Source organism: Thermothelomyces heterothallicus (genome assembly GCF_042370625.1).
Source record: "Thermothelomyces heterothallicus CBS 202.75 unplaced genomic scaffold P884_scaffold_10, whole genome shotgun sequence".
NCBI classification, from domain to species: domain Eukaryota; kingdom Fungi; phylum Ascomycota; class Sordariomycetes; order Sordariales; family Chaetomiaceae; genus Thermothelomyces; species Thermothelomyces heterothallicus.
Window position 1 is genome coordinate 723,322 of NW_027192571.1, and position 18,284 is coordinate 741,605.

Consider the following 18,284-nt stretch of genomic DNA (forward strand, 5'->3'; position numbering starts at 1 on the left):
AAAGCTCGACACTGGAATTATCCTTTTCTTCCCTGCTTTCAAACTCGATTGCAGCTGAGAGTTACCCAGAGACACACCTCCCACGTAATCCAATACACACCTGCACTGAAATCCGGAGAATGCAGGTTCCCGGGGTGTGCTGCACCCCGGCTCTTCATCCGCTTTCCACCGCTCAATACCCCTGCTGAGCCGGTTGCGAAGTGGTCCGCAAAAACACATCACGGGCGCTAATGAAGTCAAAGACCAGTCAGTGTTTAGGAACCCGCGCCAATCGTACATACGTGTATGGGGAGACCAGTACGTACTTCGTATGGAGTACGCAGTAACATTGGCTTCTCTGGCTTGACAGCGCGTTTGGCCCCCAGTGCACCGATTTCGGCTGATGCTGGTGGCTGTCATGGTACGGAGTACGGATTACAAAAAGTAACTACTCCGTACCTCCTTTGGAATGCAGCCAGAAAACAACTGTCATTGCCCTCTTCGAGCTACTTGAGAACACAGCGACTAGGCGTAAATGCCAGGCATTTAATAATCGAGCTTCATATGTCGGCGCATGCATTCCTGGCCTTCTTAAATGGTGAAAACAACCGGCCCTCTCAACAATAAGGTCCGATGGTGTAGTTGGTTATCACGTCAGTCTAACACACTGAAGGTCTCCAGTTCGAACCTGGATCGGATCAAGTACTAACAAGTTGTTCGTGGTTCAATTCACAGAACACAATTTTTTGCCTCTGGGTTCCCGTTGAGTGGAGTCCCCCCAACAAAGCGACCCTTCCGTTGTAGGACTGGGGGGGGCCTGAGTGTGCGCTGCCCCACTAAAATTTCCAGATCGCGGGGCATCGCGCACGCTGCCAGTGACAGGTCCTCTCTGCATGGGGAGCGCGTTGGAATTGTAAACCACATTTGCTGCTCCTCTCCTCCAGTTTTACTTCTTCTTCTTCTTCTTTTCCTTCCCCCCCTTAACCTTTACCGGCCTGCTAGAGCGGGCACCCAAAAGAATGTCATCGAATCGCCCGCCCCGCGCGGTAGCCTCCGACGACGACGATCCCATCATCGCAAATTTCTCCGTCTTCATCAAGCCGCCCCTTCCAGAAAACCGCAACCTCGTCGTCCTTCAATATGTGAACAAGACCGCCCAGGATCCGGCGCAGATCCGCGTCCCACGCATATCCGAGCTACGCGTTAAGCCCAAGACCGGCATGTACGAGGTCGACGTACCCATCGACACCACCGAGGCATACGACAAGAACAAGGGTATCGCGTGGGGTACCGCGCTCCAGAAGTCCATGGAGGCCAAGAAAGGCGGCAGCCTGGGTCTCGCGGGAGGCTTCAACATCGTCGCCACCTCCACGTCGGCGCGCGGGCGGCGGGGCGCCGGCGCCGGCGCCGACGACGAAACCCCGCTGACCTGGGCCGAAGCAGCGCGGCAAGACAAAGTCCTGCGCACCCAGACCTTTGGCGGCGGCCGGAGCGCCGAAGAGGCAAACACCCGCCACATGATTGGTGTCTTTCAAGGAAGTGAGTACTTATAAATAAACTACCTCTACCCTGTCCCGCCCTCTCTAATCAAGACCACCAACGCGATGCTAACCACCCCCCCCTTCTTCCCGGCGCGGGGGTCCTCCAGAAAACCTTCACCTAACCCCCGTCTCTTCCGTCGTCCATCTCCGCCCAGTCCCCCACCACATCGACGCGGCAACCGAACAGGAGCGCCTCGCGCGCGGCGGCGCCAACAGCGCGGGCGGCAGCGGCGGACCCGGCGACAAGTCCGGCACCGGCGCCGGCGCCGCGGGCGCCTCGGCCGGCCGCGCGATCCACATGACCATCAAGTCGGCCATGGACGCCGACGGCGGCGCCGCCACCGAGACCATGGCGGACCGCCTGCGCAACGTCCAGACCGAGACCTGGCAGCGCATGGAATGGGTGCACGACGAGGCCGAGATGGCCTGGGAGGCCTACAACGAATGCCTGCTCCTCCGGCCGGGGAACGGCGGCGGCGGCGGCGCCGCGGCCGCCGCGGCGGGGGAAGCGGCCGAGGATAAGGGGAAAGGGAAGGAGGTCGCCGGCGCTGCTGAGGCGGCGGCGGCGGCGGCAGCAACCAGTGCCGACGAGAGTGGCGCAGCGGACCTGGTCGACAAGGTGCCCCGGCTGAAGACGGATTGGGAGGAGCAGGAGCTGTTGCGGGCAGTCAGCGGGATAGAGGGCCGACAGGCAGATCCAAATGGCAATAGTGAAAAAAAGCAGGGAAAGGAGACTGCGGTCAAGATGGAGGAGCAGGCGGCGGAAAGCCGAAGGCAGGTCGGGCGGACGGGTGGGAGCGCGAATGCCGCGTCAACCGCGTCAACCGTTGCTGCTGCGTCCGGCGCAAGGAAGACTACAAGAAAGGGAGCGTCGAGGGGAACTGCGATGGAGATAGACTAGCCACACATATCGAGCTGAATAGATTGCGAAGGGTATTGTCAGTAATTCGCATTGATGAAGACTTCAGGCGCCCAGCGTGGTACACCCCGGGACAGATCTGTCAGGGAGGGAACGGGACAGGGAGATTAAAGGAAAGAAAGAAGGGAATTTAGTCACAGTGGCATGGCTTCAAACCAGTGGCCACGCTCTGCCGTGCGGATATGTCTCCGCAGAAAGAACAAATTGGTTCCCCCATTCATCTTCGTGTGGGTGACCGTTGGGGGCTCTGCAAACCAGAACCCGTGCTAGATACAGCTGCCCAAAATGTATCTTTCGACGTGCTTCTAGCCGCAACGATGATGCCTCGAGTCAGTCGTTTTCTTGGCTATAAAAAGCACATGCTCCATTCCTCCAACCATGATTCAGTCACTCAAACTTTTGTAGATCCAGAGTGCAGCTGCTCATCGCGGGCACTGCTACCCGTGGGCATGCTGCGCGTGCCTTCCCTTCGAAACGCTTACTGAAGCAGCTCAACATCCAGGCCGATCGAGCGCATAAACAAATTAACGTTCTGTAGACGCTGTGCCGCAAGATCCTGAGGAAGAGTCTTGGAGAGCGCAACCGTATCCATGACACGGTCCTTGACAGCCAACACGAGTCTCTGTTGTTGGTCAGGGGAAGCCCCAATTCCGAGGGCGGCTAACAGCTGCCAGACGTAGATGTCGTCGCTGGCGGTGACTGGGCCGGGGAACATGTGGGGGAGCGTGGGCTCGATGAGGTCGAAGAACTGTGTGTGGGTGACATCCCTGCACATTGTCAGCGAACAGTATGCCACAGAGATGGAAGAGGAAGCATACCATGAGCGCCAGGCCTGCTCGCTACCGCCTCCACCGTGCTTAATAATTTCGGCGCGGCTTAGGATCATGGTGAGCATGGACGCGCCGATTCTGCTCTTCGCGATCACGTCAACATTGCGAGTGCAGACAAGGCCGAGCATGCCGGCAACGAGATCCAGATCGAGCTCATTCAAGATGTTGAACAAGGTCGACATGACAGCAAGAGAGAAAAGCTCCACGTTTTCGCGCATGGCAGCGTTCAGCTGCATCGACTCCGAGGTCACCTGGGCGTTACGAACGACCTCGAGGCTGTCGAGGTTCACGAGAATGAGGGTAAGAATCGTCGTGCGTTGCTCATGGGTGAGATGACGGGAGATGCGCTGCATCGCCTTCATGCCTTTGCTATAAGATAAGAGGGCAATAAATGGGTGCACGCGGCCGTTATCGGGATGGTCGTGGATCCGGAGGCTCTCCCAGAGCTGCTTGTTGAGAATTTGAGCCTCGCTGTTCCAGGTGACGAACTTCTGTATGGCCTCCGTATCGGCATCATTCGCCGGAGGTGGGGGCATGTTCCTGTCATGATCCTCCATCTGCATGAGCGTAGTGTAGACGCGTTCGATGGTGCGCAACTCGCTCTTCCTGTCACCGGTTTGGGCCGCATGCTTGTGGGCGCTGACAGGGCGATGAGCGTCCCCGGTGCTCTCAGTGCGCTTGATGTTGAGGAGCGGCTTGGGTGTCTTGGCATTGCTGAATGAGATCTTTCCCAAACTCCCTTCGATCACCAGCTGCTTGTTCTTTGGTTTATTCTTGGCGGCTTCGACAGCCCGCTGGACCTGCTGCTCCATGCGCTGCATGTGGTTCTCAGGCCCGCGGTGCTGACGACGCATGCCACCCTGGCGGCTTCCGGTCTGGAAGAGATAGGTCTGCGCGAAGTTGTTAAGCGGCTGGTTGGGATTCTGGCGCTGCCCTCCCTGGATTTGGCTGTGGACCTGGTAGTAAAAATCCTCGGCGAGAGACTCGTCAGTGCCGTGCTCATTAGGATTGCCAGTGGCGGCAACAAGTTGTTGGAGTTGGATCCGAGTAACGAAGCTCTTATCCTGCGGTGTCATGATGCCGTTGTCGCGGGACATGAGGAAGATTTTGTGGTTGCGCTTAGCCCGCTTCGCTTCCTGTTCCAAGTAGGCTGCCTTCTCCTCCTCGCTGAGCTGCGCAAGCTGAGAAGGATGGGTGATGAGCTGTGGCTGTCGAGAGAATGAACCTTGATGGCGATGGGCTGCGTGAGACGGGTAGGCCGGTATTGTCGGGGCGGGATGCTGGCGCATTCCCAGTCTCGCCGCATCCCCCGAAAGGCGGTTAGGATTCTGCAAGATCTGTGTTGGCTGCACGGGAGCCGGTGGTTGCTGGCGAAGGTGAGCCGGGGGTTGGGCTGCGGGCTGTGGCGAGGCCCCTTGTTTAGAGCTGGGCCTCTGCAGAATCGTGACAGGATGTCCATGGCCGTGAGATAACGCCTGATCATTGCGATTGTGATCAGGTTGTGGCGGGAGCTGAGGTGGCGCGTGGTGGGAGTATTGGTAAGCTTGATCATAGTGCATCGGTGGGGGAGCTTGCGCGTGAGGGCCGGACGGAATGGCGGCCGGCGGAGGCGCCGGAGACGGAGTAGCTTGCTGGGCGGCCTTCTTGGCTTGAGCGCGCATCTGCGCTTCAACTTCCTCCAAACTGAGCACTTTCCGGCCGGGCACTGTTGAGGCGGACGTGGCGGCCGGTGAGGCAGTGGAAGCTAGTTGAGACTGTTTCTTGGGCGCAACACCCCAAAGAGCCGCATCGACCTGTAACTCAGCGACTGGCTCGCTGCTGTACTTTTCATACCCGGTACGAGCAGGCTTGCGTGCCGCCGGCTGGGAGTATTGGCCATACGAGGATAGTCCAGAGGAACTCTGCGAAGCAGCATGGGCGGGAGCTTGAGACGCCGGCTGAGAGGACTTTGCGGCAGGTTGCTGACGGCTGAAACGGGCGTGCTCTTCCTCGATGGCATTGGCGACCTTGGCGGTAGAACCGAAGAAGTCGAAATCCTTGCCTGCCGGTCCGCTGCTCAAGTCCGCAGCGTCCCCGAAGGTATCATCATTGAAAGCGTCACCTGTCTCCTCCAGTTGGTCGCCCAACCCATCGTAGGTATCTTCGAATTCCAGAGCATCGCCCTCCTCTTCGCGATTTGAAAGACCGGCAAAGGGGTTATGGGCCTGCGAAAAGCCTGGCGCCGTGTTGTGGCGGCTTGTGTCGAAGCCGGAAAATGACATCGTTACAGCGCGGGTTTAGCGACTACGCCAAATGTTACTGTCAAAAATCGTTAACAAACGTAACCTTTGAGGTTGACCTGGATGCTAAGCAGCCATGATCGCGGGGTTAAAATGGGGCGGGGAGGGATCGGACGTCTGTACGGCAGGCAAGGGCGCCGCCGAGGCAAACCTCGTGCACAATTCAAGCCAGGGCTAAACGTACAGCGGGAAATGTAACAATACTGTGCCGACTGTATCGGTCAACTGACATGTTGATTCGATCAGCGCGATGCGAACCCGGAGGCCGTCGATCGATTCGAGGGCGGGTAACACCCACGGTAGGCACCGTTGCGCAAGATACTACCGAAGTGGCGGGGAAGAAATACTCAGAAGGAATTTGAGATAGCGCGCTGTGCGCCGAGAGAAGGAAAGAAAACAGGGAATCACGCAAATTGGTGTCGTAACTTGAGCGAGGGAACCTTGGAGATGATGGATATCGCCCTGTGGATCGAGCTTGCAGATATTCGCCAACTTGGGAGCATCAGCCTAACAGCTCAGGGTTGAGTGGGATATAGGAATTATCCGACAGGCCAATCGGCGTAAGCATTTCGGAACGAAACCTGACGTGCCAGGCCCGCCGCCTAATGAAACCAGCCCCGATATATAGGTACCTTCAACGCATAAATATTAGTTAAATAGTTAAGGTAGTTATCTATTGCACATCTATATACCTGACTTTTTGACTCGTGTACGGATCTGTACTTACATTACATGCAAATGCGTAGTTGAGATGGAAATTACAAATGGGTGCCAGGCTTGACGTTGTATAGATTGCTTTGTACCGAGCATTGCATACCTTAGGTACCAAATATTCGCGTCCCCGCAATGAGAATTTCAAGATCAGTTAAGTGCATGCAAGTGGAGTCTAACTATACTTTGTAAGGACTGCAAAGGTGAGGACGGTGAGGGTCACCTTGTGTAGCTGTCACGAAAACAAGTCATGTTACCCAAGATGTCCCTTTCCAAGGCGTAGGCCCGCGGGGGGGGGGGGGGGGGAGAGTGGGGGTGTTCTGAAGCTCTGTTTACATCAGGATTCTGATCTCAAAAAGACGAACCCCAGCCTCACAGCTTACGTAGTACCAACTGACGAGTGATCTTGGCGGCTGTAATCCGTATGTTTTCAACTTTGGGCCTTCGTAGCCTCTCGAACCGACATCTGTTCTTATTCCACTCACAGTCAATTGGCTATCTTTCCATGCACGTTGTTCGGCCAGCAGCTTATTTATCCAGTGCCAGCTAGCCGATCTCGCAGTGTCCGTTTTTGACAAGCTTGTCGGTCCTGATAGTCTGATGTGGCACGCTTTCCTGTCCCGGCGTACTGGGTCGGAGCATTTGACGAGGATTTGCGAGGATAGCGGCACAAGACAACAGGCGCAGCTTGTTGCGTCAACGTCTAGGTACTCGGCTGTGTGACTTGAGACAATGAACAGAAACCACAAGGTTCCTTGCATGACTTGCACTCACGTTCAGAGAACGCTAGCATCGAGAAGTCTCCCATCTGATCTAGATCGTCAGCATTACTTGTGGTACGTACACCCGTGCCTTGGTACTGCGTAAGCACGCATTAAGGGGCAGAGTAAGGACTGCAAGGATATCTAATACGAGACAGCCCACTACTAGATGACGTAGGCAGGGAGGTTACATCTTAACTTGAATAGTAATATCCTACTGCGTGAAATGATAGTAAGGTACCTTATAAACACGCCAAGCTGTCGGAAGGCCAGGTCGCCACACTGTGCCCAGCTGGTTAGCGATCAACTGCGTAGCACGCACTGATTACGGAGTACTCTGGCCTTGAAAGGCATTCATCAGAAAGTGCATCGAGCGCAAATCGTTGCGGATGGCTGTTCAGCTCCCAACGCTCTCCTCCAACAACAGCCGATAAGAACCAGACACTCTGTTTTTCCGTCCGGAAATTTGAGCGTTCGACTGAGGGCGACTTGATTGTTGGAGAACGATCATGACCGAGCACTAAACCTGACGCTCTGTCTGCTGGACTCGACGTCCCCTCCCATCACCTTCGCGCTTTGGCTTCGCCAGCGTGTTGGAACTCAATTCGCCCTGTCAGCTGGGACGCCTGAATATCTAAAAGTACCAGAATACGCACTTTTATCCCTTGAGGTTCCCTCAATTCGCAGTTCCCCCGGTTCCCCGATTGAACGATTGACCGTATTTTTTTCACCATGGCCGCCGGAGGCGTGCGCTATGTGCGCTACATCATCGTCGCTTTCTTTGTAGGTACCCGCTCATTGGGCCCATAAAGCGATATGTACTGAGCTATGCTGACAGCTCCCCAGATTCTAACAGTGATCTACTTCATCTCGAACTCGGCAGATGTCACGAATTTAAGAGCGCACATTCCCGACTCGAAGTCCCCAAGCGAGGGTGGCACCAACTCGGGCACGCAGGACGCCTCACCGAACGATGCCAAGGTTAAGACGACCTACGACCCTGCGCAGTTTCCCATGGCGATGACACCGAACGATCCCGGCTGGGACGATCTCACAAGTATCAATAAGGGGCCGCGAATGAATGCCACGTTCGTGACGCTGGCTCGTAACTCGGACGTCTGGGAGATTGCCAAATCGATCCGACAGGTCGAGGACCGCTTCAACCGGCGATACAACTACGACTGGGTATTCCTCAACGATCAGCCTTTCGACGACACCTTCAAGAAGGTGACAACTTCACTGGTGTCTGGTAAAACGTACTACGGCCTGATTCCGGAAGAACACTGGTCGTTCCCCGACTGGATCGACCAGGACAAAGCGGCGAGAGTGCGTAAGGAGATGAAGGAGAAGGAGATCATTTACGGAGATAGCATCAGCTACCGCCACATGTGCCGCTTCGAGTCGGGCTTCTTCTTCCGGCAGGAGCTTATGATGAATTACGACTACTACTGGCGCGTTGAGCCGAGCGTTGAACTCTTCTGCGACATCCACTACGATCCTTTCCGTTTCATGCATGAGAACAACAAGAAGTACAGCTTCACCATCAGTCTGTACGAGTACCCCGAGACCATCCCGACCCTGTGGGACAGTGTCAAGAAGTTCATGAAGAACCACCCCGAGCACATTGCTTCTGGCAACTCAATGGGCTTCCTGAGCGACGACGGCGGTGAGACCTACAACAGATGCCATTTCGTAAGCGCCTCCCCGAAGCCCCCTTCCCCCGCCGCCGGTAATGGTCTCAAGACTGACACCCTCGTTTAGTGGTCTAACTTTGAGATTGGCAACCTAAATTGGCTCCGGTCTAAAGCATACCTTGACTACTTTGAAAGCTTGGACAAGGACGGAGGCTTCTTCTATGAGCGATGGGGCGATGCGCCCGTGCACTCAATTGCTGCCGCCCTGACGTTGCCGAAGGAGGAGATACACTTCTTCAATGACATTGCCTATTACCACGTCCCATTCACGCACTGCCCTACGGGCGAAAATCTGCGGACCGCGCTCAAGTGCCACTGCAAACCAAGCGATAACTTTGACTGGAAGGGCTATTCATGTAAGTCGCAACTGTATCCCCAAACCCAGCGGATCTCGCTAATTCCTGACTTCTTTAGGCACTTCCAGATTCTTCGAGATAAACAACATGGAAAAACCTGAGGGCTGGGACAAGGAAGGGAATTGATCAGTTGGCAGATTGGGTTGATTAGGGGCTCTTTTTGATATTTCACGAGCTGCTGTGGGCATGTCATCTCATTGCATGTGGTTATCTTTTTAGGTTATATACAATTTGAAGAAGCGGGCCCGAAGCCAACGGTTTGAAGGGTAAAACGTGCGTCACCGATGAAGCTGACGGCTGTCGGGGGGGCGGGTTGTTGCAAATGCTCTCGTGTCCTCGCCTGCTTTCATCGCCCATGCATTGTCATATACTGAAGCAACTGATGGCAACAAGAGCACGCCGTTTTCGAGTAGATTGCGCCCCGATTCGGCATTGGACCTGCGCAAGGCGTACGAATCGCTATCTTCTCTTGACAGTATCTTGATCAAGGAAAATGCCACTGAGAGTTTTTTGATACAAAAGTATGGTACAAGATGACACTAAAAAATGGGATCTATGCATCTCTATCCGTCACCAACGCCATTCACCCTTTGACCATCGGACTCCAACATGTCGGGAGTCCTTAACCAACCGACGCCTTCTTCGGCTTCTTCGTCCCGTATTTACTCCTGCTACTCATCCTGTTGCCAACACCGCCCTGTGTTTCATCTAGTCAGCCATCATCACCTGGAACATAGCACTCCCCGGCCATCATAGCCCGGGCCCTACACCAAACAGAAAGGATACCACGGGGGGGAAAGAAGTAACAACATACCAAATCCAGAGCCCCTCTCACCAAGTGATACCGCACGCCGGGACAATCCTGGCTGCGCCCGCCGCGCACGAGCACCACGCTGTGCTGCTGGATGTTGTGGCCCTCTCCCGGAATGTACGCCGTGATGACCTTGCCAGTAGACAGCCGCACACGTGCCGTCTTGCGTTCGCCAGAGTTGGGCTTCTTGGGCTTGGTGATGCCCACCTTGACGCACACGCCCTTGAGCGCGGGCGCGTGGATGGCCGAGAGCGCCGGAGAGACGGCGTGGCGGGCGCGTTGCGGTTTGCGGCAGCCCTGAAAGAAACGAAAACAAGGAGTTAGATGGAGCGCGTGGAGAGATGGGACAGGGTAAGGCAGATCGGTGCGGTTAGCGTACGCGGAGGACTTGATTGAGGGTCGCGCTTTGGGACGGAGTGCTCGAAAAGGCGCGGGTAATCAGAGGAGAGATGGGAGCAGCTGTCACTGGCCGCAACGCTGGCCGCAGCACCAGGTTTCGAAGGAAGGTCGCCGCCATGGCGGTAGTTGTGTTGCTGGCGCGACGAAGAGCCGGGTCCAGCACGTCGTCGTCGTCGTCCTCGACCAAGCTTTCGAATCTGTTGAGCAACGAGAAATTGAGTGGAGCTCTGGAATCATCGAGGTCACGAGTGTAGGCACGTGATACAAGCGGCAATTGTCGGTTTAAGTGGAGCAGCCGTGTGCTAGTCACATGGAGCTCTTTGCATCCCTGCACCCCCAGGCGGCGGGGGAGAGGCCGCCGCTTTGTGGGGAACCCGGTTGCATTACAGGAAGGTAACCTCGGCTTCCTTACCACTGAGACGGTCGCCGGGGACCTGGAACCGTTGTTCTTCGGCCGTGTAAAACCGCGAGCATCGCACTGATTCCTTTCCCTGCTCTCGCTTATTCATTTTCTGGAGACCGGGTGTTTCCCCTGACACATATTGGAGGTCCATATACAACACTTCCACAGACTAGCCGTGTTCCCCTCTCTAATTCCGGACTGTCCTCGTATTGCCGTGCTCTTACGCAGCGTTTTACCCCTCTGCATCAGCCAGTTCTCAAGATGAGGTCCTTCGTGCGAGCATTGCGCCCTGCGGTGCGGAGAAGTCAAGCCGTTTGTGCGCCTAGGATACGGCACCCGTTCGCTGCTCAATGGTGAGCTCGGTACCGGCTAGTGGGTGATGGTCGCTGGTTGAACGACGTGCTAATTACGATCTTGTACCCTCGACAGCGCCCGCCCACTTTCCACAACTGCCGTCCGTCGCGATGCCAGCCTTGCCGATGTTGCCCCGACGCCCATCACTCACTTCTCCGAGGTCGAGACTGCTATGGCCGAGACGGTACAGAAGTTCGCCAACGATGTTATCCTGCCCAAGGTGCGCGAGATGGACGAGGCAGAGCAGATGGACCCCGCCATTGTGGAACAGCTGTTCGAGCAGGGCCTCATGGGCGTTGAGATTCCGGAGGAATACGGCGGCGCGGGTATGAACTTCACAGCTGCCATTGTCGGAATCGAAGAGCTTGCCCGCGTCGACCCCTCGGTATCGGTGATGGTGGATGTGCACAACACCCTCGTCAACACGGCAGTGCTCAAGTGGGGCAGCGAGTACCTCAAGAAGAAGTATCTTCCGCGCCTCGCAACCAACACTGTGGGCTCATTCTGTTTGTCGGAGCCCGTCAGCGGGTCTGATGCGTTTGCCTTGGCTACCAAAGCCACCGAGACAGAGAGTGGGTTCAAGATCAATGGCAGCAAGATGTGGATCACCAATAGCATGGAAGCCGAGTTCTTCATCGTCTTTGCCAACTTGGACCCCAGCAAGGGCTACCGTGGCATCACCGCCTTTATCGTCGACAAGGGCATGAAGGGCTTCAGCATCGCCAAGAAAGAAAAGAAGCTGGGCATCAAGGCAAGCAGCACTTGCGTGCTCAACTTTGACGACGTCGAGGTGCCCAAGGAAAACCTGCTTGGCGAAAGGGGACAAGGCTACAAATATGCCATCTCGCTGCTGAACGAGGGTCGCATCGGCATTGGCGCGCAGATGACCGGCCTTGCGCTCGGCGCGTGGGAGAATGCGGTCAAGTATGTGTGGAACGACCGCAAACAGTTTGGTCAGTTGGTCGGTGAGTTCCAGGGAATGCAGCACCAGATCGCCCAAGCCTACACAGAGATTTCCGCGGCTCGTGCTCTGGTGTACAACGCCGCCCGCAAGAAGGAGGCCGGGGAGAACTTCGTCATGGACGCGGCGATGGCCAAATTGTACGCGTCACAGGTCGCGGGCCGTGTGAGCAGTCTTGCAGTGGAATGGATGGGCGGCATGGGCTTCGTCCGTGAGGGCCTGGCCGAAAAATTCTTCCGTGATAGCAAGATTGGTGCCATTTATGAGGGCACAAGCAACATCCAGTAAGTCTTTGCCTCGATCTGATGGAGACACACGCTAACAGTTCTAAGGCTCAACACCATCGCCAAGACGCTCCAGAAGCAGTATACTGCTTGATTTACATCAACGTTACAAAATACTTGGACACTATGATTGGGGTTTGGCCTGGACGATGGGAGTTAAAGAGAATTATACAAAATGATTTTGATTGAATCACCAATGCATCATCGCGGTTCCTGACATACTGCGCCGTGTTGACTGACGGACGCGGTTCAAACGGCAACCATATCGTTGACTGACCCGTGCTATCATTTGGCTATTATCCGGTATTTCCATTGATACAACGCCCGGTCCTCGAAAAGTTTGGTCCGAGGGACGGACTTTACAAGAATGTTGTATTCATTCCTATCGAGCAGGTTCTGAGATGAAATGCGATCGCCAAACACTGCCGGAACTTCGTCCAGTTTTACGTTAGTCTGGATGGCGGTGTCCAGGTTTCTTGAAACTCTGTGCTGATCGGTCGAGTCACCGGGATGATCCAAAGTCCTACGGGTAGTCCTAGGACAAACACAATTCGTTAGAGCGAGCGGGTAGGAACGGAAGTGCCGAATGCTCGAAATCGCTAACTACAAGCCAGGAGCTTTAAGACGGAATTCACCCTATTTAATGCAGGCGAAATAGCACAATCGACAGCGAAAATTTAAAGGAACATTTGGTTGAATTCGGTTGAATTAGGTACCGTGATATGCAGTAAAACACACAGCTGGTGGGTGGTGCAGCCAAGGTCGCAGCGGATCAGACGCGTTCCCTATCAGTGGTTTCGATCTCGGCTGAAACCCCGCTCGGAGGCGGAATGCACGCTTTGGGATTGCGTTAGGTAGTACTTCGTAGTATTCTGACTTGCTTGGGAAAAGAAACCTGGCGAGCTTGGATCCAGATGCGTTCTGAGGAATTCTCCATCATGGATGGAAGATGATACTTTGCGTCACCAGGCCGGGAACTCAATCAAAAACCACGGCTTCCCCCCCCTTTCTCTATATCGAGAAGCTCTTGTTTTTTTACCCAAAGGTACCCCGCAGCCCCGTATCTGTAAGTTCAAGTACCAAACGAGCTGTTCGCCGTAACCACCTGCCGCTGGGCTGAGCCAGCAGCAAAAAGGGGAAAGAACGGCAGCTCGCAAATACTGCTTCTGGGTTTAGGCGACAAGTTTAGTTCGTTCCCACCAGTCAAGGCCTTCGTCGCGCGGGAGAGGTTGCGAGGTTCCATTTTCGGCCTCCTCTCGGATGTTTGTTTCTTTCACTGCAGCTTGTTCCCGGGCCTGCTCCGTTTCCCCAAGCAAGGCAACATCCCCACCGACCTTACCCGACCCAAGCAGTTGACCAGCATAACCCGGGTCTGCTGGGCAAAGCGCTCAAGAACCTCCTGGTCGAACCACCCTGGCCAGCTAACTGCGACTCCCAACCGGACCTGCCAACGAAAGCAAGGCAGTGTGCTCCGTACAGAGCACCGCGCCCCCGACTGCATCGACAAGGGCTGTTAGCATTTGCGAAACACAAAACCCCTCCGTAATCTTTCGCTGACGACATCCCGCAACCACTCGCAACACCCATCAACGCGCAGCAGTGTTGACGCTTGGCTCTGGCACGCGGGGCAGCTTACTCCTTGTCGTTACGGGAGGATAAGAAAGGGAAAAGCAGCATCGCACATTTCTCACCTAAACCTTCCAGCATCACGATAACCCCGCCCCTCCCCCTTGCGCGCCCCGCCGCGCAACCCAATCAGGCACAATGAACGACGACGACAAAATCTTGGATATCACCAAGAAGATCGAGCGCGAAAAGGCTCTGATCAATGCCGCGAATCTTATGCGCCAGCAGACCAACAATGAAGCCGTCCGCTCCAAGCTCGACACACAAATGCGCGAGGGGCGCCGTAACCTCGAGTTCTTCGAGGAGAGGCTCCGCGAGCTTCAGATGCGTCGTCTGGGGCAATCGGTTGACAACATGTCAATAGGTGGATCGACCCTTGGGTCTCTCAAGAGTACGGAACAGGGAATGGAAGAAGGCGGACCACCGGCGCCTCCTCCAAAGGACGGATCGAGTTATGCACAGTACGGCCAAGGCGACCTGATGCCTCCCCGCGGACCGTTTCCTGGTCAGCCTCCGCATTCTGGGATCCCCAAAGCCCGCCCGAACTTTACGAAACTCGGTACGCCAGATTAGTGAACTTGTCGAACCTCAATAATGAGAGACATCTGACGCTGACCTCGCCCGGGAACCAGATCTCATCAAATTTGACACACCATATTTGGGTCCCCGGATTCAGCTCATGCTTTCCCAGATCCAGTTCAAGCTCGATGTCGAAGATCAGTACCTCAAGGGTATTGAGAAAATGGTGCAGCTCTACCAGATGGAGGGAGACAAGAAGAGCAAGGCAGACGCTGCAGCCCGGCGAATTGAAAGCAGCCAAAAGATCGTACTTCTGAAGCAAGCATTGAAGAGATATGAGGAGTTACATATCGATATGGACGCAGATTCCGCAGATGGTACGTCATTCCATTCAGCCATCTATTGTCGCTCGAATGCTAAAGAGGGGGGGGGGGATGGATTCAGATGACAGCATCAATGTGCCAAATCTGAGGAAGCCCTTGACCGGCCAGCTTTCTATCCGTATCTTGGCCGTCAAAGATGTCGACCACCTCCCTCTGGGCCGATTTTCGCGCGCCCCTGAAACTTTCATCACTATCAAGGTCGAAGACAACGTCGTGGCGAAAACGAGAGCTTCACGGAACGACAAATGGGAAGCGGAGTTTCACAACATCTTTGTCGACAAAGCAAACGAAGTGGAGCTGACCGTATACGATAAACCCGGCGAGCACGCGCTACCCATTGGCTTGCTATGGGTGAGAATATCAGACATTGTGGAGGAGCTTCGTCGGAAGAGGATCGAGGCCGAGACAAGCTCCACGGGCTGGGTTTCCGCGGACCGTCTCGGCTCTGCTCCTAGGATCCCGCCGCCACAGTTCCCGATGGGCGCCCAGAGCCCGCAGTTTGCCGCGCCACCAACATCCCCCGGGCAGCAACCGCCTTCATTCACGCCGCAGCCGCCCCCGGTTGCTCCCGTTGTGTCGCAGCCCATTGATGCGTGGTTTAATTTGGAGCCGACGGGTCAGATCCAGCTCAGTCTCAACTTCGTCAAGGAGAACAAGGCTCCGCGCCCAATGGATGCTGGACTCAACCGCAAGGGCGCCGTTCGTCAGCGCAAGGAGGAGGTGCACGAGATGTACGGTCACAAGTTTGTCCAGCGCCAGTTCTACAACATCATGCGCTGCGCGCTCTGTGGGGACTTCCTCAAGTACTCGGCCGGCATGCAGTGTGATGATTGCAAGTACACATGCCATACCAAGTGCTACACGAGCGTCGTCACCAAGTGTATCAGCAAGAGCAACGCCGAGACCGATCCCGACGAGGAGAAGATCAACCACCGGATTCCTCATCGCTTCCAGCCGTTCTCGAATATCACCGCCAATTGGTGTTGCCACTGCGGTTACATGCTGCCAATTGGCAAGAAAAACTCCAGAAAATGCATCGGTATGTATAGCTGTTTTGCTAGTTGATGCCCCCCAGCAACCAAGGAATCTGACCGATACACGCAGAATGCAACCTCACCGCTCACGCGCAGTGCGTCCATCTTGTTCCCGACTTCTGCGGCATGTCAATGGCAGTAGCAAACCAAATCCTGGAGGGCATCAGGTCGACAAAGAAGACCCGCCAGGAGAAGGCATCCTCAATGAGCGAAAGAAATCTGAGGGCAGGGAGCAAGGGCACGACAGGAAGCTCTCAATCTGGGGCCTCCTACGCACCATCTTCCCTGAGTGGCCAAACTGTATCCCCCGAAGCCACCGAAGCAGCCAAGATCATGTACAATCAGACTTCCTCCCCACAGCGCCCCGGTGCGGAGCGGCCTTCAACCTCCTCAACTACCGCGTCCGCGGCAGCCGCCGCGGCCATGTCCCCCAAACAGACTCCATCGCCTCAGCAACAGGCCGGGCAGATTCCTGATTTCGGGCCAGGACATTATGGCGCGCCGGGAGGTTATGGCCGCCCTACGCAACAGGAGGAAAGCCAATACGGCGCTGTTCCACAGCAGCAACAGACGTATGCTCAGCCGCAGCAGCGCAAGTACAACCCGGCCGACTATGCGAACATCGGCGTGCACCCGGGCCAGCCGCCCGCGCAAGCCCGTCCGACGCAACAACCAGTGGTGCAGCAACAATATATGCAGCAGCAGATGTATCAGCCGCAACAGCCGCAGCAAACTGCCATGGTGCCCAAGCCGCACCCCGCGCCAGCCCAAGCAGAGCAGCAGGTAGCATCTGCCTCTGGAGTTCCCACACCGGCCAGGAAGCCCCTCCCGTCCGCCACGGATCCCGGGACTGGTCAGCGAATTGGTCTGGACCACTTCAACTTCCTTGCTGTGCTTGGTAAGGGTAATTTCGGGAAGGTGATGCTGGCCGAAACGAAGCGCACACGCAAGTTGTACGCCATCAAGGTTCTCAAGAAGGAATTCATTATCGAGAACGACGAAGTGGAGAGCATCAAATCCGAGAAGCGCGTCTTCTTGATTGCCAACCGCGAGCGGCACCCGTTCCTGACGAATCTCCACGCGTGCTTCCAGACCGAGACGCGGGTATACTTCGTCATGGAGTACATCAGCGGTGGCGATTTGATGTTGCACATTCAGCGCGGCCAATTTGGCACGAAGCGGGCTCAGTTCTACGCTGCCGAGGTGTGCCTGGCGCTCAAGTATTTCCACGAGAACGGCGTCATTTACCGTGATCTGAAGCTGGACAACATTCTCTTGACTCTCGACGGCCACATCAAGATTGCCGATTACGGTCTTTGCAAGGAAGACATGTGGTATGGCTCGACGACCAGCACCTTCTGTGGTACGCCCGAGTTCATGGCCCCTGAGGTAAGTTCATCCCACCATTATCTCAGACGGCAGCTTGCTCTAACCGGGATATGCAGATTCTGCTCGACAAGAAGTACGGCCGTGCCGTGGACTGGTGGGCCTTTGGCGTCCTCATCTATCAGATGCTACTGCAACAGTCGCCCTTCCGTGGCGAGGATGAGGACGAGATCTACGACGCCATTCTCGCCGATGAGCCCCTCTACCCGATCCACATGCCGCGTGACAGCGTGTCCATCTTGCAGAAGCTGCTCACGCGTGAACCAGAGCTGCGCCTCGGCAGCGGGCCCACGGATGCGCAGGAGGTCATGTCTCAACCTTTCTTCCGCAACATCAACTGGGACGACATCTTCCATAAGCGGGTCGCGCCGCCTTTCCTGCCGCAAATCAAGAGCGCGACCGACACGAGCAATTTTGACAGCGAATTTACGAGCGTCACGCCGGTGCTGACGCCGGTTCAGTCTGGTACGTTTGCGGTGAATCAGGGCGGTGGGAAACAAACGGTGATAGATGAACTAACCCTCTACAGTGCTCTCTCAAGCCATGCAGGAAGAGTTCCGTGGCTTCTCGTACACGGCGGATTTCGAGTAGGCTGCGTCAAGACGAAAACGCGTGGTGATCGCCCGAGTGTGATCGAGAAGAAACGTTCAACTGGCCCTCGTAAAGATGTCTTCGGTCGTTGGAGGGATAATTCTGATGCACAGGTCGCGCGGCGTCACTACTTTACACCAACCGTCTCTGTGCTACGGCCGGTCGCGATGGCCTCCTGAATGTGACCGTTCATTCACTCCAGATGCTGAAACGGTCTATTATTACCCCCCGCTCGCTCCTGCGCAGTCTGGTGAGCAAAGTACTTAATGCTGGGTAGCTTACCGGTGTCGGTTCGAGTCAAGCCCTAGGGATGGATGATCGGAATGGACTTGCCGCGAATTATGTGCTCATGTAGCCGGAGCTTAGCGCGGTGTTTGGGGCTAATAGACACAGGAGGCAACACAACAAGCAGGGGTCCAGTGGCCGTTAAGCGTTAGGGGGAGGATGATGTGAGGTGTGGACT

General features: G+C 55.7%; 6 protein-coding genes and 1 non-coding gene across 7 annotated transcripts; 5 read left to right on the top strand and 2 right to left on the bottom strand.

The window, feature by feature from the left end:
- Positions 1 to 498: 498 nt before the first annotated feature.
- P884DRAFT_223410 (Sin-like protein conserved region-domain-containing protein) lies at positions 499 to 2,455 on the top strand. Its single transcript, XM_069439559.1, has 4 exons — positions 499 to 632; positions 715 to 1,518; positions 1,628 to 2,187; positions 2,254 to 2,455. Exons 2-4 carry the CDS (start codon positions 999 to 1,001, stop codon positions 2,419 to 2,421), a joined length of 1,248 nt encoding a protein of 415 aa, XP_069297909.1. The 5' UTR covers positions 499 to 632; positions 715 to 998; the 3' UTR covers positions 2,422 to 2,455.
- On the top strand, positions 607 to 680 carry P884DRAFT_t79. The gene has a single exon. It is a non-coding gene; the product is annotated as a tRNA-Val (tRNA).
- Positions 2,456 to 6,026, bottom strand: P884DRAFT_242977 (topoisomerase II-associated protein PAT1). The gene is made up of 3 exons (XM_069440294.1): positions 5,733 to 6,026; positions 3,258 to 5,567; positions 2,456 to 3,206 (listed from the first exon to the last, which is right to left on the bottom strand). Exons 2-3 carry the CDS (start codon positions 5,528 to 5,530, stop codon positions 2,918 to 2,920), a joined length of 2,562 nt encoding a protein of 853 aa, XP_069297910.1. The 5' UTR covers positions 5,531 to 5,567; positions 5,733 to 6,026; the 3' UTR covers positions 2,456 to 2,917.
- A 1,349-nt stretch (positions 6,027 to 7,375) lies between these two features.
- Positions 7,376 to 9,490, top strand: P884DRAFT_329556 (glycosyltransferase family 15 protein). Its single transcript, XM_069445636.1, has 4 exons — positions 7,376 to 7,803; positions 7,867 to 8,712; positions 8,782 to 9,070; positions 9,129 to 9,490. The coding sequence occupies exons 1-4, from the start codon at positions 7,753 to 7,755 to the stop codon at positions 9,194 to 9,196; spliced, it is 1,254 nt and encodes a 417-aa protein (XP_069297911.1). The 5' UTR covers positions 7,376 to 7,752; the 3' UTR covers positions 9,197 to 9,490.
- Positions 9,491 to 9,692: 202 nt separating this feature from the next.
- Positions 9,693 to 10,398, bottom strand: P884DRAFT_199802 (mitochondrial 37S ribosomal protein uS12m; the record flags this gene model as incomplete). Its single annotated transcript, XM_069438253.1, has 3 exons — positions 9,693 to 9,767; positions 9,885 to 10,178; positions 10,261 to 10,398. The coding sequence occupies 3 exons, from the start codon at positions 10,396 to 10,398 to the stop codon at positions 9,693 to 9,695; spliced, it is 507 nt and encodes a 168-aa protein (XP_069297912.1).
- A 272-nt stretch (positions 10,399 to 10,670) lies between these two features.
- On the top strand, positions 10,671 to 12,675 carry P884DRAFT_242987 (acyl-CoA dehydrogenase/oxidase). Its single transcript, XM_069440295.1, has 3 exons — positions 10,671 to 11,036; positions 11,113 to 12,282; positions 12,331 to 12,675. Exons 1-3 carry the CDS (start codon positions 10,945 to 10,947, stop codon positions 12,374 to 12,376), a joined length of 1,308 nt encoding a protein of 435 aa, XP_069297913.1. The 5' UTR covers positions 10,671 to 10,944; the 3' UTR covers positions 12,377 to 12,675.
- A 1,879-nt stretch (positions 12,676 to 14,554) lies between these two features.
- P884DRAFT_18412 (kinase-like domain-containing protein) lies at positions 14,555 to 18,101 on the top strand. The gene is made up of 3 exons (XM_069437345.1): positions 14,555 to 15,849; positions 15,915 to 17,233; positions 17,290 to 18,101. The coding sequence occupies exons 1-3, from the start codon at positions 14,763 to 14,765 to the stop codon at positions 17,998 to 18,000; spliced, it is 3,117 nt and encodes a 1,038-aa protein (XP_069297914.1). The 5' UTR covers positions 14,555 to 14,762; the 3' UTR covers positions 18,001 to 18,101.
- Positions 18,102 to 18,284: the final 183 nt, after the last annotated feature.